General features: G+C 47.6%; 1 protein-coding gene across 1 annotated transcript in view; it reads left to right on the top strand.

The window, feature by feature from the left end:
• LOC147122783 (axonemal central pair apparatus protein HYDIN-like) overlaps positions 1 to 23041 on the top strand; it is a 239763-nt gene that overhangs the window by 167604 nt on the left and 49118 nt on the right. Inside the window, exon 9 of the mRNA XM_085963935.1 lies at positions 7672 to 7808. Within this exon, the coding sequence (XP_085820061.1) occupies positions 7672 to 7808 (137 nt within the window). The remainder of the gene's footprint in view (positions 1 to 7671; positions 7809 to 23041) is intronic.

Genomic DNA, 23041 nt, shown 5'->3' with positions numbered 1-23041 from the left:
ATTCTGCTCCTCTCTGTCTCTCTCTCTCTGGGTATTCTGCTCCTCTCTGTCTCTCTCTCTCTCTCTGGGTGTTCTGCTCCCCTCTGTCTCTCTCTGGGAATTCTGCTCCTCTCTGTCTCTCTCTCTGGGTATTCTGCTCCTCTCTGTCTATCTCTCTGTGGGTATTCTGCTCCTCTCTGTCTCTCTCTGTTTATTCTGCTCCCCTCTGTCTCTCTCTCTGGGTATTCTGCTCCTCTCTGTCTCTTTCTCTCTGGGTGTTCTGTTCCTCTCTGTCTCTCTCTCTCTCTGGGTATTCTGCTCCTCTCTGTCTCTCTCTCTGGGTATTCTGCTCCTCTCTGTCTATCTCTCTCTGGGTATTCTGCTCCTCTCTGTCTCTCTCTCTCTGGATATTCTGCTCCTCTCTGTCTCTCTCTCTGGGTATTCTGCTCCTCTCTGTCTCTCTCTCTCTGGGTATTCTGCTCCTCTCTGTCTCTCTCTCTGGGTATTCTGCTCCTTGCTGTCTCTCTCTCTCTGGGTAGTCTGCTCCTCTATGTCTCTCTCTCTCTGGGTATTCTGCTCCTCTCTGTCTCTCTCTCTCTGGGAATTCTGCGCCTCTCTGTCTATCTCTCTTTGGGTATTATGCGCCTTTCTGTCTATCTCTCTTTGGGTATTCTGCTCCTCTCTGTCTCTATCTCTGGGTATTCTGCTCATCTCTGTCTCTCTCTCTGGGTATTCTGATCCTCTCTGTCTCTCTCTCTCTCTGGGTATTCTGCTCCTCTCTGTCTCTCTCTCTCTGGGTATTCTGCTCCTCTCTTTCTCTGTCTCTCTGGGTATTCTGCTCCTCTCTGTCTCTCTCTCTGTGGGTATTCTGCTCCTCTCTGTCTCTCTCTCTCTCTGCGTATTCTGCTCCTCTCTGTCTCTCTCTCTCTGGGTATTCTGCTCCTCTCTGTCTCTCTCTCTCTGCGTATTCTGCTCCTCTCTGTCTCTCTCTCTCTCTGGGTATTCTGCTCCTCTCTGTCTATCTCTCTCTGGGCATTCTGCTCCTCTCTGTCTCTCCAATTCCAATTCCAAATCAAATGCTTTATTGGCATGAAAGTTTACAGAGAACCATATTGCCAAAGCTTACATAGCAAAAAGGTACAGTTTTCCAACATTCTGTAGGTGTCAATCGATTTGACATTTGTTGGGTACATACAATATTACTTTTAAACAATATTAATTTTAAACAGTCTTTGTACTTCATTTGGTACGTTCAATATTAATTTTAAACAGTCTTAATTTTAAACAGTCCTCAGGTTGTGACATGTTGTTTCATATTTGGCCCCAAGGTATGGTCTGTCTCCTTCTCCTAGGACTAATCTCAATTTTGACAGATCATCCAATTCCTTGAAATCTGGGGTTGTTTGGCTTAGCTTGTTGAATAATATGTTTCTTGATGTGTTGAATTTTTCGCATTTTAGGAGGAAATGCATTTCTGTTTCAACCTCGCCGGCCAGACATTGATCGCATATTCTATTCTCTCTAGGCTGCCAGGATTTCTTGTATCTGCCTTTTTCAATTTCCAGTTGGTGGTCGCTTAGTCTGTACCTGGTGAGGGTCTGTCTCTGTTTTGTGTCTCTGATGGTCGTGAGGTAGTCTGCCAGTTTATATTCTCTTTTTAGGGCCCGGTAACATTCTAATCTGCTTTGGCTTTCGGTTATTTTGTTCCAATGTTCCAGGTAGGTTTCTTTGCATTTTTTAATGATTTGGTTCACTCGGATTGGTGTTTGGACGGCTGTGTTGGTCTGGGGCTGGTCAGGGTCCGGCTGAGTACTTAGTTTCAGTAGCAGCTGACTCAGGGGACTCTTTTCTGGGTTTAGCTCTTGGGTCTGAAAGGCTTTGAAATGAAGGGTGTCTGGGGAGCTAGATTTGAGGTGATTTAGGAAGTTTAGTGCTCGTTTTTGGATGTTTATTATCAGTGGGTATCTGCCTAGTTCGGCTCTGCATGCATTTGTTGGCGTTTTTCTTTGGGTGCGAAGGATGCTTCGGCAGAATTCTGCATGTAGGGCTTCTATTGTGTGTTTTTCCCATTTAGTGTAGCTTTGGTGATTTAGCGGGCCCCATACTTCACTACCGTACAGTGCAATGGGCAGGATTATGCTGTCAAATATTTTGAGCCAGATTTTGATTGGGATTTGGATGTTGTAGAATTTTCTTTTTATTGCATATAGGGCTCTTCGGGCTTTTTCTTTTAGTGCATTCACTGCTATGCTGAAGCTCCCTGATGCTGTAATAGTTAGACCAAGGTAGGTGTAGCTCATAGTGTGTCCTATAGTGGTATCACTGAGGGTAAACTGGTATTTGTTTTCCTGACATCTGGGCCTTTTTTGAAAAATCATGATGTTGGTTTTCTTTAGATTTACTGTTAGAGCCCAATTTTGGCAGTATTTGTCGAGTAGGTCTAGTTGTTGCTGTAATCCCTGTTCTGTGGGAGACAGCAGAACCAGGTCGTCCGCATAGAACAGGGATTTCACTTCTCCATCCAGGAGACGGAGACCTGGTGACTCGCTTTGCTCCAGCATGTCTGCTAATTCATTTATGTATATGTTGAACAGGGTCGGGCTCAAATTGCAGCCCTGCCGGACGCCTCTTCTCTGGGTGAAGAAATCGGTGCGTTTGTCTCCAATTTTGACCCCGCATTTGTTTTTCAGATACATTGATTTAATAAGGTCATAGACTTTGCCCCCTATTCCACACTGAAGAAGTTTATAATAGAGCCCTTCGTGCCATATAGAGTCAAAGGCTTTCTTGAAGTCGATGAAACAGGCGAATATTTTCCCATTTTTTGTTTGGTGTATATGTTTTTCAATGAGGGTGTGAAGGGTATAGATATGGTCGGCGGTGCGGTGTTTTGGAAGAAAGCCTATTTGTTTTTTTCTGAGGATATTATGTTTGTTAAGGAAATCAAGTAATCTACTAGTTAGAATACTGCAGAATAACTTCCCTAGACAACTGTTGACACAGATGCCGCGGTAGTTATTTGGGTCTGATTTGTTCCCACTTTTATATATGGGGGAGATTAGTCCTTGGCACCAGATATCGGGAAAACAGCCTGAGCGTAATATGATGTTGAATAGTTTGAGTATCGCACCCTGCATCTCCATATTGCTGAACTTGAGCATTTCATTTTTGATGTCTGGGCCACAGGCTTTCTTTAGGTGGAGAGATTTTGTTTTTGTGGCCAGTTCTTTCCATGTGATTGGGGAGTCTAGAGGGTTTTGGTTGTCTTTAATTGTTGCTTCTAATGTGTGGAGTTTTTCTGTGACCTGATGTTGACTTGGGTTTGTTTCGTTTATTGGGATGTCTTTGTAGAGGTTTTCAAAATGTGTTCTCCAGATGTCGCCATCTTGGATTGGTAATGCTTGCAATTGTGTTGTACTCAGGTTATTCCACATTTCCCAGAATTGTTTTGGATTGGTGGAGTTTTCAATTTCTTCGAGTATTTTGTGGGTATAGTTTTGTGTTTTGTTCCTAATGGTGTGTTTATATCTTTTGAGGGTTTCATTGTATCTAGTACGTAGGTCCGGATTGTTTGGTTGGCGATGCTTTTGGTTTGATATTTTTCTCAGGTCTTTTCTGGCATTTTTGCATTCGTGGTCAAACCATTTCTTATTTTTATTTTGTCTTTTGTGACGCTTCCTCTTCTGTTTCACAGGGTCGGCTTTTACAGCTGCCTCATGGAAGATCATATTTATATCCTCTATGGCCATGTTTACACCATCTCTGGTGATCTCGTATGGGTTTTCTTTAAATTTTGATATTTTACTTGTGAGATCAGGTGACTTTAGTGCTGTGATGAATTTTTCTCCACTGTCTGGGGCCCATCTGTATGTCTGGTTTATTTTATGGAGCTTACTGGGTTCCTTTTTTGTGTCTGTAGTTTGGGCAGAAAGTTTAAGGTACATATTTATTTGGTTATGGTCTGAGAGGGGGGATTGCTGCCTGACAGTGAATGAGTTGATATCGCAGGGGTCCAGGTCAGTGATTGTATAGTCCACCACACTAGACCCAAGAGTTGAGGAGTATGTGAGTCTCCCTAGGGAGTCCCCTCTGAACCTACCGTTAACTATGTACAGGCCTAAGGCTCGGCAGAGTTGCACTACCTCCCTACCGCTTTTATTTATTTCACGATCAAGGTTGTTCCGATTTGCGATGGCTGGTGTGACATCTAAAGGGGTCTGGCCAAACACATGGTTGTTTCCCTGTGGGTCTATGAAGTCAGGTTCACAACCGGTCCTTGCATTTAGGTCCCCACATATTATCACCTTTCCTTGGGCCTGGAAATGGCTGATTTCCATGTGGATAGTATCAAATAACTCCTCTTCGAAATATGGCGATTCTATTGGAGGTATGTAGATCGCACATAAGTAAACATCTTTTTTTGCTATTCCTATATTTTTATCTAGTTTTAGCCATACGTGTGATTTTCCCTGTTTTACCGGTGAGATGTGTTTGTCCAGTTCTCCCTTATACCACACCAATATTCCCCCGGAGGTTCTGCCCTTGCGTGTTTTAGTGTTCTTTACTGAGGGCACAATGATTTCATGGTACATTGGAGGACAGTGGGTCGGCACGTCCTTTTGGCACCATGTTTCTGTTAACACAATTATATCAATTTCTCTCTCTCTGGGTATTCTGCTACTCTCTGTCTCTCTCTCTCTCTGGGTATTCTGCTCCTCTCTGTCTCTCTCTCTCTCTGCGTATTCTGCTCCTCTCTGTGTATCTCTCTCTTGTTATTCTGCTCCTCTCTGTCTATCTCTCTCTGGGTATTCTGCTACTCTCTGTCTCTCTCTCTCTGGGTATTCTGCTCCTCTCTGTCTATCTCTCTCTGTTTATTCTGCTCCCCTCTGTCTATCTCTCTCTCTGGGTATTCTGCTCCTCTCTGTCTCTCTCTCTCTGGGTATTCTGCTCCTCTCTGTGTATCGCTCTCTGGGTATTCTGCTCCTCTCTGTGTATCGCTCTCTGGGTATTCTGCTCCTCTCTGTCTCTCTCTGGGTGTTCTGCTCCTCTCTGTCTCTCTCTGGGTGTTCTGCTCCTCTCTGTCTATCTCTCTCTGGGTATTCTGCTCCTCTCTGTCTCTCTCTCTCTGGGTATTCTGCTCCTCTCTGTCTCTCTCTCTCTGAATTTTCTGCTCCTTTCTGTCTCTCTCTCTCTCTGGGTATTCTGCTCCTCTCTGTCTCTCTCTCTCTGTTTATTCTGCTCCCCTCTCTCTCTCTCTCTGGGTATTCTGCTCCTCTGTCTCTTTCTCTCTGGGTATTCTGTTCCTCTCTGTCTCTCTCTCTCTCTGGGTATTCTGCTCCTCTCTGTCTCTCTCTCTCTGGGTATTCTGCTCCTCTCTGTCTCTCTCTCTGGGTATTCTGCTCCTCTCTGTCTCTCTCTCTCTGGGTATTCTGCTCCTCTCTCTCTCTCTCTCTGGGTATTCTGCTCCTCTCTGTCTCTCTCTCTGGGTATTCTGCTCCTCTCTGTCTCTCTCTCTCTGGGTATTCTGCTCCTCTCTCTCTCTCTCTCTGGGTATTCTGCTCCTCTCTGTCTCTCTCTCTGGGTATTCTGCTCCTCTCTGTCTATCTCTCTCTGGGTATTCTGCTCCTCTCTGTCTCTCTCTCTCTGGATATTCTGCTCCTCTCTGTCTCTCTCTCTCTCTCTGGATATTCTGCTCCTCTCTGTCTCTCTCTCTGGGTATTCTGCTCCCCTCTCTCTCTCTCTCTGGGTATTCTGCTCCTCTCTGTCTATCTCTCTCTGGATATTCTGCTCCTCTCTGTCTCTCTCTCTCTCTGGATATTCTGCTCCTCTCTGTCTCTCTCTCTCTGGGAATTCTGCTCCTCTCTGTCTCTCTCTCTGGGTATTCTGCTCCTCTCTGCCTCTCTCTCTCTGGGTATTCTGCTCCTCTCTGTCTCTCTGGGTTTTCTGCTCCTCTCTGTCTCTCTCTCTGGGTATTCTGCTCCTCTCTGTCTCTCTCTCTCTCTGGATATTCTGCTCCTCTCTGTCTCTCTCTCTCTGGGTATTCTGCTCCTCTCTGTCTCTCTCTCTCTCTGGGTATTCTGCTCCTCTCTGTCTCTCTCTCTCTGGATATTCTGCTCCTCTCTGTCTCTCTCTCTCTCTGGATATTCTGCTCCTCTCTGTCTCTCTCTGTCTGGGTATTCTGCTCCTCTCTGTCTCTCTCTCTCTCTCTGGGTATTCTGCTCCTCTCTGTCTATCTCTCTCTGGGTATTCTGCTCCTCTCTCTCTCTCTCTCTCTGGGTATTCTGCTCCTCTCTGTCTCTCTCTCTCTCTGGGTATTCTGCTCCTCTCTGTCTCTCTCTCTCTGGTTATTCTGCTCCTCTCTGTCTCTCTCTGTCTGGGTATTCTGCTCCTCTCTGTCTCTCTCTCTCTGGGTATTCTGCTCCTCTCTCTCTGTCTCTCTCTGTGTATTCTGCTCCTCTCTGTCTCTCTCTGTGTATTCTGCTCCTCTCTGTCTCTCTCTCTGGGTATTCTGCTCCTCTCTGTCTCTCTCTCTCTCTCTGTATTCTGCTCCTCTCTGTCTATCTCTCTCTGGGTATTCTGCTCCTCTCTGTCTCTCTCTCTCTCTGTATTCTGCTCCTCTCTGTCTCTCTCTCTCTGGGTATTCTGCTCCTCTCTGTCTCTCTCTCTCTCTGGGTATTCTGCTCCTCTCTGTCTCTCTCTCTCTCTGGGTATTCTGCTCCTCTCTGTCTATCTCTCTGAGTATTCTGCTCCTCTGTGTCTGTCTATCTCTCTCTGGGGATTTTGCTCCTTTCTGTCTGTCTCCACTCTGTCTTCCTGAATTGCGTTCCTTGGTTTTGTTTGTGTGCAGTGGTGACAGTGAGTGGAGCTGTCAGCATGGATCAACATCAGCATCATTATTGTATGGCTCCTTGAGGGCTCATTACAAAGTTGGCCAACTTTTTGAAGTTATAAAAAGAATCCTTTTAACTCCAACCTGATTTATCTTCCCACCATTGGTGTATAATCAAACCTCGCAGCATCTGCGACTGAAATAAACTGTTTTACTTGTTGGTCAAAAAAAACATCCAGAACTTGGTGATATAATACAAGCTTCTGAAGAACTGCAGCTGAAATATGAATTCACTGCTGTTTGACAATGGGATGGCTTCTGTCATCTGAAGGTTTTTCAGGCAGTAAGCAAGATAGATCATCTTCAAGTCTTCTCTTCTGGCTAATATTTATTCCTCAACCAACATCACTAAAACAGATTATCTGGTCACTATCACATTGCTGTTTGTGGGAGCTTCCTGTGCTCAATTTTGGCTGCCGCGTTTCCTACATTACAGCAGTGACTACACTTCAAACAAGTACTTAATTGGCTGTAAAGCGCTTTGGGACTTCTGGAGGTCGTGAAAGACACGGTATAATTCAAGCTCTTTGTTTTAAGTCTTTCTTTCCTAAAGAAAGCAAGCCCAACTTCTGTAACCCTTCCTCATAGCCTCAGGGCCTGATTCCTGGAATTGTATTTGTTCTTTGCCTCTGTTCCCTTGCAAAAGCAGAAATACCCTTGCAGTGATGAGCTGCGTGTACATCTGCATTGTCAGTGTCGTCCTATGAGAAGCTGGAATGCAGCTGTAAATGGAGCAGAATGTCTGCCTCAGTGAACTTGTTACCAATCAAAGTAATCAAAGTGTCGTGTCTCGTATTTTATAGGTTCGAAGTGATTAACAAAGGCCCCGGAGCACTGGAGTACATCTGGAAGGTGGTGATGGATGGACATGGTAGAGGTGGCAACAGCATCGAACTTTTATCTGAGTCTGATGGACAAGCAGTCTCTGAGGAGGACAATGGTAAAGCATAGTGCCTCGTTCACTTTGACACATGCTTCTACTGCCTGGGAAGGCCAAACCACTTTAGAAGTTATATGGCCAGTGCTGCCACAGAGAAACTAAGATACACTGCAGCACTGGCGAGGGAAGAAATTAGTCTAATCCTGTCCATTGAAAGAAAGCCTTATCTCATCTTCTGCGTCAAATTCCCATTGCCATAACCTATCCATAATAGGACATCAACTATACAATGTAACAACAATGGCTGCAGAGCTTAATAAAAATGCCACACTGCTGTGAAAGAAATGGGGAGCACTGCCCTCCCTCTAACCTATCCTGTCCCTGTAGGAGTGAATGGGGAGCACTGCCCTCCCTCTAACCCACGTTGTCCCTGTAGGAGTGAATGGGGAGCACTGCCCTCCCTCTAACCCACGTTGTCCCTGTAGGAGTGAATGGGGAGCATTGCCCTCCCTCTAACCCACGTTGTCCCTGTAGGAGTGAATGGGGAGCACTGCCCTCCCTCTAACCCACGTTGTCCCTGTAGGAGTGAATGGGGAGCACTGCCCTCCCTCTAACCCACACTGTCCCTGTAGGAGTGTATGGGGAGCACTGCCCTCCCTCTAACCCACGCTGTCCCATGGAGTGTATGGGGAGCACTGCCCTCCCTCTAACCTATCCTTTCCCTGTAGGAGTGAATGGGGAGCACTGCCCTCCCTCTAACCCATGCTGTTCCTGTAGGAGTGTATGGGGAGCATTGCCCTCCCTCTAACACACGCTGTCCCTTCAGGAGAGTATGGGGAGCACTGCCCTCTGTCTAACCCACACTGTCCCCGTAGGAGTGTATGGAGAGCACTGCCCTCCCTCTAAGCCGCGCTGTCCCTATGGAGTGTATGGGGAGCACTGCCCTCCCTCTAACCTATCCTGTCCCTGTAGGAGTGTATGGAGAGCACTGCCCTCCCTCTAACCCACGCTGTCCCTGTAGGAGTGTATGGGGAGCGCTGCCCTCCCTCTAACCCATCCTGTCCCTGCAGGAGTGTATGGGGAGCACTGTTCTCCCTCTAACCTAACCTGTCCCTGTAGGAATGTATGGGGAGCACTGCCTTCCCTCTAATCTATCCTGTCCCTGTAGGAGTGTATGGAGAGCACTGCCCTCCCTCTAACCCACGCTGTCCCTGTAGGAATGTATGGGGAGCACTGCTCTCCCTCTAACCCACACTGTCCCTGTGGGAGTGTATGTAGAGCACTGCCATCCCTGTAATCCATGCAGTCCCGGTAGGAGTGTATGGAGAGCACTGCCCGCCCTCGAACCCAAGCAGTCCCTATGGAGTGTATGGGGAGCACTGCCCTCCCTCTAACCTATCCTGTCCCTGTAGGAATGTATGGGGAGCACTGCCCTCCCTCTAACCCACGCTGTCCCTTTAGGAGTGTATGGGGAGCACAGCCCTCCCTCTAACCCATGCAGTCCCTGTAGGAGTGTCAGGAGAGCAATGCCCGCCCTCTAACCCAAGCTGTCCCTATGGAGTGTATGGGGAGCACTGCCCTCCCTCTAACCTATCCTGTCCCTGTAGGAATGTATGGGGAGCACTGCCCTCCGTCTAACCCACGCTGTCCCTTTAGGATGTATGGGGAGCACTGCCCTCCCTCTAACCCACACTGTCCCTGTAGGAGTGTATGGAGAGCACTGCCCTCCCTTTAACCAATGCTGTCCCTGTAGGAGTGTATGGAGAGCACTGCCCTCCCTCTAACCTATCCTGTCCCTGTAGGAGTGAATGGGGAGCACTGCCCTCCCTCTAACCCATCTTGTCCCTGTAGGAGTGTATGGAGAGCACTGCCCTCCCTCTAACCTATCCTGTCCCTGTAGGAGTGAATGGGGAGCACTGCCCTCCCTCTAACCCATCTTGTCCCTGTAGGAGTGTATGAGGAGCACTGCCCTCCCTCTAACCCATGCTGTCCCTGTAGGAGTGTATGGGTAGCACTGCCCTCCCTCTATCACACGCTGTCCCCGAAGGAGTGAATGGACAGCACTGCCCTCCCTCGAACCCACGCTGTCCCTATGGAGTGTATGCGGAGCACTGCCCTCCCTCTAACCTATCCTGTCCTTGTAGGAATATATGGGGAGCACTGCCCTCCCTCTAACCCATCCTGTCCCTGTAGGACTGTATGGGGAGCACTGCCCTCCCTCAAACCCATGCTGTCCCTGCAGGAGTGTATGGAGAGCACTGCCCTCCCTCTAACACATGCTGTCCCTATGGAGTGTATGGGGAGCACTGCACTCCCTCTAACCATTCTGTCCCGGTAGGAGTTTATGGGGAGCACTGCCCTCCCATTAACCCACGCTGTCCCTGCAGGAGTGCATGGGGAGCACTGCCCTCCCTCTAACCCACAGTGTCCCTGTAGGAGTGTATGGAGAGCACTGCCCTCCCTCTAACCAATGCTGTCCCTGTAGGAGTGAATGGGGAGCACTGCCCTCCCTCTAACCCACACTGTCCCTGTAGGAGTGAATGGGGATCACTGCCCTCCCTCTAACCCACACTGTCCCTGTAGGAGTGAATGGGGAGCACTGCCCTCCCTCTAACCCATCTTGTCCCTGAAGGAGTGTATGGGGAGCACTGCCCTCCCTCTAACCCACGCTGTCCCTTCAGGAGTGTATGGAGAGCACTGCCCTCCCTCTAACCTATCCTGTCCCTGTAGGAGTGAATGGGGAGCACTGCCCTCCCTCTAACCCACGTTGTCCCTGTAGGAGTGAATGGGGAGCACTGCACTCCCTCTAACCCACGTTGTCCCTGTAGGAGTGAATGGGGAGCACTGCCGTCCCTCTAACGCACGTTGTACCTGTAGGAGTGAATGGGGAGCACTGCCCTCCCTCTAACCCACGTTGTCCCTGTAGGAGTGAATGGGGAGCACTGCGCTCCCTCGAACCCATGCTGTCCCTGTAGGAGTGTATGGGGAGCACTGCCCTCCCTCTAACCCACACTGTCCCTGTAGGAGTGTATGGAGAGCACTACTCTCCCTCTAACCTATCCTGTCCCTGTAGGAGTGTATGGGGAGCACTGCCCTCCCTCTAACCCACGCTGTCCCTATGGAGTGTATGGGGAGCACTGCCCTCCCTCTAACCTATCCTGTCCCTGTAGGGGTGTATCGGGAGCACTGCCCTCCCTCTAACCCACACTGTCCCTTTAGGAGATTATGGGGAGCACTGCCCTCCCTCAAAACCATCGTGTCCCTGTAGGAGTGTATGGGGAGCACTGCCCTCCCTCTAATCCATCCTGTCCCTGTAGGAGTGAATGGGGAGCACTGCCCTCCCTCTAACCCACGCTGTCCCTGTAGGAGTGTATGGGGAGCACTGCCCTCCCTCAAACCCACACTGTCCCTGTAGGAGTGAATGGGGAGCACTGCCCTCCCTCTAACCCATGCTGTCCCTGTTGGAGTGTATGCGGAGCACTGCCCTCCCTCTAACCCATGCTGTCCCTGTCGGAGTTTATAGGGAGCACTGCCTTCTCTCTAATCCATCCTGTCCCTGTAGGAATGTTTGGGGAGCACTGCCTTCCCTCTACCCATGCTGTGCCTTCTGTAGGAATGTATTGGGCACAACGTCCCTTTAACCCCTGGTATGCCTGCAGGAGTGTATGAGGAGGATGTTAGATCCGTGTATTTTGATGTTGTGTGTCGTTAAATAACTAGACACGAGACTGCAGGGAACAATCAACAGGTATTTACTGGATGAGGGTTACTCTCAAACTAAACGTACAGATCCCTACTCAGGGTTTATATACAGGTGTGGTCACTGACGGTACTACAATATACAGGGGCTCTAAAAATAGTTCTCCCCTTAAAGGTACATACACTACAATTCCTCCCCTTTTAGATTGACAGTACCATAACATTCATTTAACAATTAACACTTTTAACATGCACATTAACTGAAAATAGTCCATTTATAAATTCAGTCTTTGGGGCGACTTCCTGATCCTTTCTGGATAGCGCCTTTCCTGAGTGTCTTGTTCTTGGTGCGGAGGCCCCCTGTCGTCAGTTGTTTCATCAGCTTCCGATGCTACTGTTTCTGGGGTAGATGCTACCTGTATGTCGGGTTCATCACCAGGTGCGCAAGACAGGGGGTTGACACGTTCCTGTGACTCTAGGATCTGGTCGACATGGCGTCTCACAATGTTCTCCCCAACATCCACTGTGTACATTAGTGGCCCCTGCCGTGTGCATATCGTTCCTGGTTGCCATTTCTCTGTTCGCTAGTCGAGGGCCAAGATTGGTTGCCTTACATTGAAGCTCATTGTCGGCTTCTCATTGATGTGCTGGAATTGCTTATTCTCAACATCTCTTCGTACATTTGGTCTGAGCAAATCCAGACGAGATCTCAACCTTCGGTTAAAGAACATCATGGCCGGGGTCTGGTTGGTGACTGGATGTGTCGCATTTCTGTAGGCTAACAGGAAATTGTCCACCTTATGCTGCAGTGGAATGTCGTCATCGCACATGGCCTTTACTGCTTTCTTAAAGGTTTCTACGAACCTCTCAGCCAATCCATTTGTGGCTGGATGCTACGGGGCAGATGTGTAATGCCTTACCCCATTCCTTTTCATGAATCTTCGGACACAAACTGTGGTCTGTTATCAGAGCAAATCTACTCTGGCCAGCCGTTCCTGGCAAATATGGTCTGGAGGACTGCAATAGTTTTCTCCGTGGTGGTGGATGACATTTTGATCACTTCAGGCCATTTCGAGTGCGCATCCACGGCTATTAGAAACATTGAGTCCATGAATGGACCAGCAAAATCAATATGCACCCGTTGCCATGGAGATGAGGGCCACTCCCATGGGTGTAGAGGGGCATGTGGTGGTGCCTTTTGGACCTTCTGGCATCCTGAACAGCTCTTTGTCAGGTTCTCAATTTGCTGATTGATCCCCGGCCACCACACATAAGCCCTAGCAAGGCTTTTCATTTTCACCCCTTCCAGATGGCCTTCGTGAAGCTCATTGAGCACTCTCTCCCTTAACTTGGGTGGAATTACCACTCGGGATCCACACATCAAGGTCCCCTGGCATACTGACAGCTGTTCTCTTCTGGATGAGAATGCTGGCAACAGTGAGTCGCCATGTGTTGGCCATCCCTTCACCGTCAAGTCATATACCCGAGACAGTGTCGGGTCATTTCGGGTCTCCTTCTCTATATCAGCGTTAGTTACTGGCAAGCGTTCAATTATAGTCGAATAAAATATTTCGACAGGGTCCACTGCTGGTGCTTCCTCCGCAGTAGGCAGTGGCAGGCGTGATAGCCCATCAGCGTTTCCATGCTGTTTCGTGCCCTTATACTCGATTTCATATTGGTTCGCCCCTAGAAAAAGGAACCACCTTTGTAGCCATTGTGCAGTCATCACCGGAATGCCCTTCTTTGGATTACAGATGGAGACAAGTGGTTGGTGGTCAGTCAGCAAGGTGAACTTCTGCCCATGCAGATAGTGGTTGAACTTTTTCACTCCCCACACTAGGCTGAGGGACTCCCTGTCAATCTGGGCGTAGTTACGCTCGGCTGAGGTTAGTGACCAAGACGCAAAGTCTACCGGCCTCTCCGAGCCGTCCGGGAACTTGTGCGACAGCACCGCTCCAATGCCATAGGGTGATGCATCACACGCCAACCGAATTGGTAGTGCTAGGTTGAAATGAGCCAACACCTCTTTTGATGTGATCAATTCTTTGCACTTCTGGAAAGCTCGTTTATATTCGTCATTCCACTTCCATGGTACCCCCGTTTGCAGTAGGGTGTTCAGTGGGTGTAGTACTGTAGACAAATTCGGCAAGAACTTATGGTAGTAGTTCACCAGCCCGAGGAACGACCTCAGTTGTGACACATTTTCCGGTGCTGGAGCCTTGACTACTGCCTCAATCTTTTCAGGGGACTTATGTAACCCCTCTTCATCAATAACGTGGCCACAATACGAGATCTGCTTCTGGAAAAACTCGCAGTTGTGGCGATTTGCTCGGAGCCCATATTCCTTCAATCTAGTGAGCACCTGCTCCAGGTTGGCAAGGTGATCACTGTCATTTTCGCCCGTGACCAGGATGTCGTCCAAATAACACTGGGTCCCTGGAATCCCTTGCAGGACTTGATCCATTGCCCTTTGCCAAATAGCCGGAGCTGATGCTACCCCGAACACCAGCTGGTTGTATTGGTAGAGACCTTTATGAGTGTTGATCGTGAGGTACTGTTTTGAGGCTTTTTCTACCTCCATTTGCAGGTACGCCTGGGCCAGATCAATCTTAGTGAAGCGTTTCCCTCCAGATAGCGAGGCGAAAATATCTTCAATCCGCGGAAGCGGATATTGTACCGTGTGAAGGACTGGGTTCACTGTCACCTTAAAGTCCCCACAGATGCGAACCTTCTTTGGTTCCCCAGGCGTATTACTCAACGACCTCTTCATTACAGGAACGATGGGTGTAGCCCACTCACTCCAGTCCACTTTGGACAGTACTCCTGAACGTTCCAAACCTTCCAGCTCTGCTTCGACAGCTGGGCGGATTTCATAAGACACCTGTCTGGCCTTAAAAAACTTTGGGCTTGCATTTTCCTCTATTTTGATCGTCGCTGTTATGCCTTTTAGTGTTCCGAGTCCCTCCTGGAACACTTCTTGTGCGTCAGCGTTTTTGACAGTCGTCCAGGTGTGGCGTCGTCATCCTTTTTGGCTTCTACAGTCAGTGCTTGTATGGAATGCCAATCTAGCTGTATCTTCCGGATCCATTCACGTCCTAGTAGTGGTGGTCCTCCATCTGGCAATACATATAGGTCCATTTTTGGTGTTTCCTTACCATTATATATAACGTTCACCCTTATTTTTCCTTTGGGGTAGACTTTTTGCCCCGTGTACGTCTTCAAGACAACCTCTGTATCTCTCAAGGGTATGTGAGAATAGCCGCTTGTAGTCCCTTCGGTTTATGACTATTAGGGCTGATCCTGTGTGCAATTCCACTTTCACTTGGACTCCAGCTATCTTGAGCGTGACCCAAATAGTTTGGCGATCCTCCGTTTAGACCACCTTATGTAGTTTCAGACAACCCAGCTCCTTGCTTCCGGAGTCTGTATCACTTTTCTGTTCGTCTGAACTACTCTCCGTCACCTTATGTACCTACTTGTGCTTCTCCTGTGGAGATTTCTTGCTGCTGGTTTTCTTTCCCGACCTGCAGACTCTTGCTGTGTGTCCTATTTTTCCACACTGTCTGCACACTTTGTCCTTGAACCAGCAATCATTATGGTCGTGTGTTGTTCTGCCGCAGCGATAGCACTTCACTGTTCCGTATGACATTTCATTTGTGCCATATTCTTGCGGTCTCCATTGTATCTCTGCAGCGCCCCGTGTGGCTGCTTCGTGTGATACTGCCATGCTGAAAGCCTTGTCCAGCGTAAGATCGTTTTCTGATAGAAGCCGTTTCTGGGTTCCTTCACTTTGAAGCCCACACACAAACTTGTCCCTTAAAGTATCTGCTAGTCCCGTTCCAAACTGGCAGTGTTTCGATAGCTTGCGCAGTTCCGTTAAATACTCAGCATTACTTTCATCTTTATGCTGGTTCCTTTTGTGAAACTTAAATCTTTCTGCTATCAGCAGCGGTGTGGGGTTTAAGTGGTTCTGTAGGATTGACACGATGTTTCCAAAATCCTTTTCCACTGGCTTCTCTGGGGTTACTAGGTTTCGCAGTAAGCCATACATTTTTGCACCCATTGAATTCAACAATACCAGTGCTTTCTTGTCATCTGGCACTTCATTCGCCTTGCAGTACACTTCTATGCGTTCGACATATGTCGTCCAATCTTCGACTTCATTGTCGAACGCTGTGATACTGCCACTCTTCGGCATCCCTGGGTGTGGTTAGACTGGCTCAAAATGGCGTTTTCCCACGCTCTCCCTTCTCGCGGCTCAAAATGGCGTTTTCCCGCGCTCTGCCTTCTTCTCCGCTGCGGCTCAAAATGGCGTTTTCCCGCGCTCTCCCTTCTTTTCCGTTGTGGCTCAAAATGGCGTTTCCCGCGCTCTCCCTTCTTCTCCACTGCGGCTGCTCGGCCCTTGAACACCGGCTGCACTCTGCGCGTTTCCCTTTCTTCCCCGCTGATGCTGCTCGTCCCTTGAACACCGGCTGCGCTCTGCGCCTTTTCCGTCGCGCCTCTCTCTCTTCTCCCGTTGATGCCGCTCAGCCCTGAACACCAGCTGCGCCCTGTGCGCTCTGCACTCTCTCTTCTCCCGTTGACGCTGCTCGGCCTTTTCTGTGCCGTCGGTCGGCTCTAGCCGCCGCTGTCCGGTAATGGTCTGCGCCGTACCTGTTGCCAGCCCGTTTTGCTGGACCACCGTGACTGGAGAACCAAGCCCAGCTCTCAACAGCCTCTCCTGCGATGCTCAAATCTCCGCTGGATGACTGGGCGGTTGCTCGTGGTCGACGCCCGTGCTTCTGAACTCGACCTTCTTGCACTGTTCTCCAGGAGCGAATCCCTGGGAGGTGATGCAGAGTTGCAGGTAGGTTTGAATCCGACTCTTCGCCAATGTTAGATCCGTGTATTTTGATGTTGTGTGTTCTTCAATAACTAGACACGAGACTGCAGGGAACAATCAACAGGTATTTACTGGATGAGGGTTACTCTAAAACTAAACGTACAGATCCCTACTCAGGGTTTATATACAGGTGTGGTCACTGCCGGTACTACAGTATACAGGAGCTGTAAAAAGTAGTTCTCCCCTTAAAGGTACATACACTACAGTGGACACTGGCGATCAGGAGGCCAAATCTGTTTCCCAGCACCAATAAACTTGTTCACGTACAACAAAAACAAACGCTGTGGAATCTGACACCATCAGTTGAATTCTTGCAAACACCAATGAGCCACCATGGATGCATAAAGATATAAGGGGAAATTAAGGGTAAGGAAAGAGGCATACACTAAGTACATGTACAGCAGGGGAGAGCATATGAAGAGCTGAGGAGAGAAGTCAAAAAAACAATTAGTAAGGAAAAGAGGAACTATGAAATTAAATTATCAAGGAACATAAAACAAAATAGTAAAATGGTCAACAGGCACATAAACAAAAAAAGGAAAGTCGGGATGGGAATTGGGCCACTAAGGGATGGTGATAGCAAAATGGCAGAACTGATTTGCTTCAGTATTTACCAGGGAGATAAATCAGGTGGACATGACAATGAAAGATTCGAAATTATATATCCATATTTAAAATAAAAAGAGGAAATATATTCAATAACCTAATCAAACTCAAAGAGTATAAAACCCCTGGTCTGGACAGATTACATCCGCACACTTTAAAAGAATCTAGGGAAGAGATAGCAGAGCCACTATTACACGTATTTAATAATTTGTTAGAAAAAGGTGTAGTGCCAGAGGACTGATGGATAGCTAACATAATAATACCTATATTTAAGAAAGGAGATAGAACAGGTCCAGGGAGCTATAGACCAGTCAGCTTAATATTGATGGTAGAAAAACTAATGGAATCCCTTCTAAAGGAGAGAATAGAAGAACATCTAGAAACCAAAAATACAAAAATGAATAGACAGCATGGATTTCAAAAGGGAAAGTCTTGCTTGACCAACCTCATTAAATTCTTTGAAGAGGTTACAGAGTAAGTAGACAAGGGCAATGTAGTAGATGTAATTTATCTAAATTTTCAAAAGGCCTTAGATAAGGTACCACATAGTAGACTGATGAACAAGGTCAGAGAATGTGGAGTCGGGACAAGTAGCAGAATGGATAGCTAGCTGGCTACAAGACAGAAAGCAGAGAGTAGGGGTAAAGGGTAGCTATTCAGAGTGGTAGAAGGTGGAAAGTGGGGTCCCACAAGGATCAGTGCTGGGACCAGTGTTGTTCACAATTTATATGAACAATTTATACTTTGGAATCAAAAGCACAATTTCTAAATTTGCGGATGACACCAAATTGGGGGGGATAGTCAATACTGAGGAGGACTGCAACAAATTACAAGAAGCCATTAATAAACTTGCAGAATGGGCATATAATTGGCAAATGAATTCAACACAGATAAATGTGAGGTATTACATTTTGGTAGGAAGAATAAGGAGGTCACATATTACTTGGAAAATAAGAATCTAAATGGGGCAGAAGAGCAAAGGGATCTCGGAGTGCAAATACACAAATCACTAAAAGTAGCGACACAGGCTAATAAGGCCATAAAAAAGCAAACCAAGCACTAGGGTTTATTTCTAGAGGGATAGAATTGAAAAGTATGGAAGTTATGCTAAATTTGTATCGAACCTTGGTTAGACCACGCTTGGAGTACTGTGTACAATTCTGGTCACCATATTATAAAAAGGATATAGAGGCACTGGAGAGGGTGCAGAGAAGATTTACAAGGATGATACCAGAAATGCGAGGTGATACTGTCAGGAAAGAATGAACAGGCTGTGGGTCTGTTTTTCTTGAAAAGAGAAAGCTGAAGGGTGACCTAATAGAGGTCTTTAAGGTTATGAAAGGTTTTGATTGAGTGGATAGAGAGAGAGTGTTTCCACTTGTGTGGAAGAGCAGAACTAGAAGCCATCAATATAAGACAGTCACCAAGAAATCCAATAGGAAATTCAGAAGAAACTTCTTTACCCAGAGAGTGGTGAGAATCTGGAACTCACTACCACAGGGAGTGGTTGAAGCAAATAGTATAGATGCATTTAAGGGGAGGCTAGATAAACATATGAGAGAGAAGGGAGTAGAGGGTTTTGCTGATAGACTTAGATGAGGAAAGACGGGAGGAGGCTCGAGTGGAGCATAAATGCCGGCATGGACTAGTTGGGCCGAATGGCCTGTTTCTGTGCTGTATATCCTATGTAAGACTGGATTGCTGCCACTCTTAGACCTCCTGAATTAGATCAAAGTATGCTGCCCCGATGGCTTAGTGAGTAAATAAAGTGTGTGCTGAGTCATACGATCCAGAACGTCTCTGGTTCAGTCGCCAGCAGTCAGTCACTCTCAGATGGGCAACAGCTAGGTATTGGCCTTAGGCAATAGAAAATAAAATAAGCCAGAGTTACCAGTTGTAATCACTGCCCAATGACCCTTGTTGAAAAGTGTCAATATCAGGTGGGGCATGATCTGGCTTTGCGTGTAATGTCTCCCCCAATTGAATTGCCTTTTCCTTTAGCCACCTATCCAATCTTAATCTTGAAGGTTGACATTGGCCCAGAATTTCGGGTCGGGGGCTTCCCGTGGGTGCAAGCCCCCGATCTGCACTTATCTTGCGCGCCGGCCGTTGAGCTGTAGGGCCCCGTGGAATTCTGATCCGGGGCCTGGTCCAGCTGCCGGCGCGCAGTGCTTGCGTATCCCAGGGGCGCAGTTAGTTTGATGCGTCCCCTGGGATCACGTGGGCCATGGGCAGCCAATCGGAGCAGGGAATGCTCCATTCATAAGTCTGACAGGAAGAGCTGTCAAGACTTATAAATACTACGGCCCCAAAATAGCACTAAACATTCAAATACATTTTTTTTAAATCACATTTTTTAAATAAACTATAAATTACATGAAATAACAATAATTTAAATTTTTGAAAAAAATAATTTTATATTCTAACGGGGCTAAAAATAAACTTACCTTGCTTTAAAGTACTTAAAAATAATAAACCTGTGGAAAAAATGTTTTAATTTTAATTAATTCACCACTTACCTTGTAAAAAGCAGGCCTTACGCCTGCTTTTTACATTTCTAAATCCTGCAGGCTTACGATCCCGGAGAAATCTGTAAAAAAAAAACGTAAGTTTGATGCGCACGCGCAGCCTCCCCCACACACGCGTTCGACCTCTGAACCTCTTCGTTCAGAGGAACGGAAGTGCCGGTTTCCCGCACATGCGCAGTGCGTGCAGGAAACCGGCACTTCCATCGGGCCTACGGGTGAGTACCCCGTGCGTACTCACCCGTGGAGACCCGAATTTCTGGGCCTGACTCAACCACTAACCTTGGAAGCCTCACACCTCTCTGTGTGAAGAAGTTTCTCTTGTCTTCCAAGAATTCCATTTGCTTATTGTATCAACTGGAGCTGCTGCCTTTAATGTCCTGTGAACTTATAGTCACCAAGTTCCTCTGCTCTTCCACAGCACCAAGCCTACTTCCATTCGGGGTATAATTACCGATGTTATTTATTTTACCAAAATGAATCAGCTCACACTTACTGTCATTGAATTCCATCTGCCATTGGCTGATTCCCCCTATATCCCTTTTCAGCTTCCTTTGGTCTTCAGAAGAATTAATTGTACTTCCTATTTTACTGTCCTCTGAAAAATTCAACACTACTCCCTCTAGGCCTGTATCCAAATCTTTGAAATAACAACAAAGAATGCTGGAAATACTCAGCAGGTCAGGCAGCATCCGTGGAGAGAGAAACAGAGTCAACATTTCAGGCCTGTGACCCTTCATCAGAACTAGAAAAAGTTAGAGATGTAACAGATTTTAAGCAAGTGCAGAGGCAGGGAGGGGGGAAGGGAGCAAAGAACAAAAGGGACGGTGAAAGGCAGGAGTGGTTAAATGCTGCAAATGAGAATGGCAGAATCATCAACAGCTGCCATGTGGAAAAAATAGGGGCAGAGGTAATGGTCTGAAATTGTTGAACTCAATGTTGCGCCCAGAAGGCTGCAAAGTGCCTAATCGAAAGATGAGGTGCTGTTCCTGGAGCTTATGTTGAGCTTTGTTCGAACAGTGTAAGAGGCTGAGGACAGAGAGGTTAGAATGGGAGTGGAGCGGAGAATTAAAGTGACAAGTGACCGGAAGCTCGGGGTCACCCTTACGGACTGAACGGAAGTGTTCCGCAAAGTGGTCACCCAATCTGCGTTTGGTCTCCCCCTACACTCCTACAGGGGGCAGCGAATACAGTATACTAAATTGCAAGAAGTACAAGTAAATCTCTGTTTCACCTGGAAGGTGTGTTTGGGGCCCTGGACAGTGGGAAGGGAGGAAATAAAGGGGCAGGTGTTGCACGGTGGCATAGTGGTTAGCACCGTTGCCTCACAGTGCCAGGGACCCGGGTTCGAATCCGGCCTCGGGTGACTGTCTGTGTGGAGTTTGCACATTCTCCCCGTGTTTGCGTGGGTTTTCTCCGGGTGCTCCGGTTTCCTCCCACAGTCCAAAGATGTGCGGGTTAGGTTGATTGGCTATGATAAGTTGACCCTTAGTGTTAGGGGGATTAAATACGTGGGGTTACGGGGATAGGGTGGGGTATGTGTTGGTGTAGGGGTTACGGGGATCGGGTGGGATATGTGTCGGTGCAGGCTCGATGGGCCGAAATGGCCTCTATCTGCACTGTGGGGTTTCTGTGATTCTGTGATCCCCTGCACTTGCACGGGAAAGTACTATGGGGAGGGGAGGGGCTGTCGAGGGTGATTGAGGAGTGGACCAGGGTGTTGCGGAGGGAGCGGTCCTTTCGGAATGCTGAAAGGGGAGGGGAGAGAAGAAGTGTTTGGTGCTGGGATCACGCTGGAGGTGGCAGAAATGGTGGAGGATGATCCGTTGAATGTGAAGGCTGGTGGGGTGAAAGATGAGGACAAGGGGAACCTTATCATGGTTCTGGGAGGGAGGGGAAGGGGTGAGAGCAGAAGTGCGGGAAATGGAACGGACATGGTCGAGGGCCATGTCAACTACGCTAGAGATGTCGGGGAACATAAGGTCTGATGAAAGGGAGGAACTGAAAGAAATCAGTATTTGTAGGGAAATGGTGTTAGGGAAATTGACAGATTGAAGGTCGATAAATCCCCAGAGCCTGATAATCTACATCCTAGGGTACTTAAGGAAGTGGCCCTAGAAATAGTAGATGCATTGCTGATCATCTTCCAACATTCGATGGAATCTGTAACAGTTCCCATGGATTGGAGGGTAGCTAATGTTACCCCACTATTCAAAAAAGGTGGTAGAGAGAAAACGGGGAATTACAGACCGGTAAGCCTGACATCGGTAGTGGGGAAAATGCTAGAGTCCATTATAAAAGATGTAATAGCAGAGCACTTGGAAAACAGTGACAGGATCGGACAAAGTCAACATGGATTTACAAAAGGTAAATCGTGCTTGACTAATGTACTGGAATTTTTTGAGGATGTAACTGGTAAAATAGATAAGGGAGAGCCAGTGGACGTGGTGTATTTGGACTTTCAAAAGGCTTTCGGTAAGGTCCTGCATAAGAGATTAGCGTGTAAAGTTAAGGCACATGGGATTGGGGGCAAGGTATTGACTTGGATAGAGAACTGGTTGGCAGACAGAAAGCAAAGAGTTGGAATAAACGGGTCTTTTTCCGAGTGGCAGGCAGTGACTAGTGGGGTACCGCAGGGATCGGTCCTTGGACCCCAGCTATTCACAATATATATTAATGATCTAGACAAGGGAACTAGATGTAATATCTCCAAATTTGCAGATGACACAAAGCTGGGTGGGTGTGTGTGCTGTGAGGAGGATGCCGAGAAACTCCAGGATGATTTGGACAGGCTGGGTGATTGGGCAGATGCATGGCAGATGCAATATAACGTGGATAAATGCGAGGTTATCCACTTTGGTGTCAAAAACAGGAAGGCAGATTATTATCTGAATGGCAATAGATTGGGAGAAGGGGAAGTGCAACGAGACCTGGGTGTCCTTGTGCACCAGTCGCTGAAGGTAAGCATGCAGGTGCAGCAGGCGGTTAAGAAGGCAAATGATATGTTGGCCTTCATAGCGAGAGGGTTTGAGTACAGGAACAAGGATGTCTTGCTGCAGTTGTACAGGGCCTTGGTGAGACCACATCTTGAGTATTGTGTGCAGTTTTGGTCGCCTTATCTGAGGAGGGATGTTCTTGCCATGGAAGGAGTTCAGCGAAGATTCACCAGGCTGATACCTGGGATGGCAGAAATGACGTATGAGGAGAGAGTGGCTCGATTGGGCTTATACTCGCTGGAGTTTAGAAGAATGAGAGGGGATCTCATTGAAACTTATAAAACTCTGACAGGACTGGACAGACTAGATGCAGGAAGGATGTTCCCGATGGTCGGGGAGTCCAGAACCAGGGGTCACAGTCTAAGGATAAGGGGTAAGCTATTTTGGACAGAAATGAGGAGGAATTTCTTCACCTAGAGAGTGGTGAACCTGTGGAATTCTCTACCACAGAAGGCAGTAGAGGCCAATTCATTAAATATATTCAAGAAGGAGTTGGATATGTTTCTTAAGGCTAAAGGGATCAAGGGATATGGGGAGAAAGCAGGGACAGGGTGATGTAATAAAGACTCACTACGCACTTGGTTG

Source organism: Somniosus microcephalus, chromosome 2 (assembly GCF_052327205.1).
Source record: "Somniosus microcephalus isolate GS21.2 chromosome 2, FLI_Smic_1.0, whole genome shotgun sequence".
NCBI classification, from domain to species: Eukaryota; Metazoa; Chordata; class Chondrichthyes; order Squaliformes; family Somniosidae; genus Somniosus; species Somniosus microcephalus.
The sequence above is the reverse complement of the archived record's forward strand: the minus strand, read 5'-3'. Positions and strand labels throughout refer to the sequence as shown.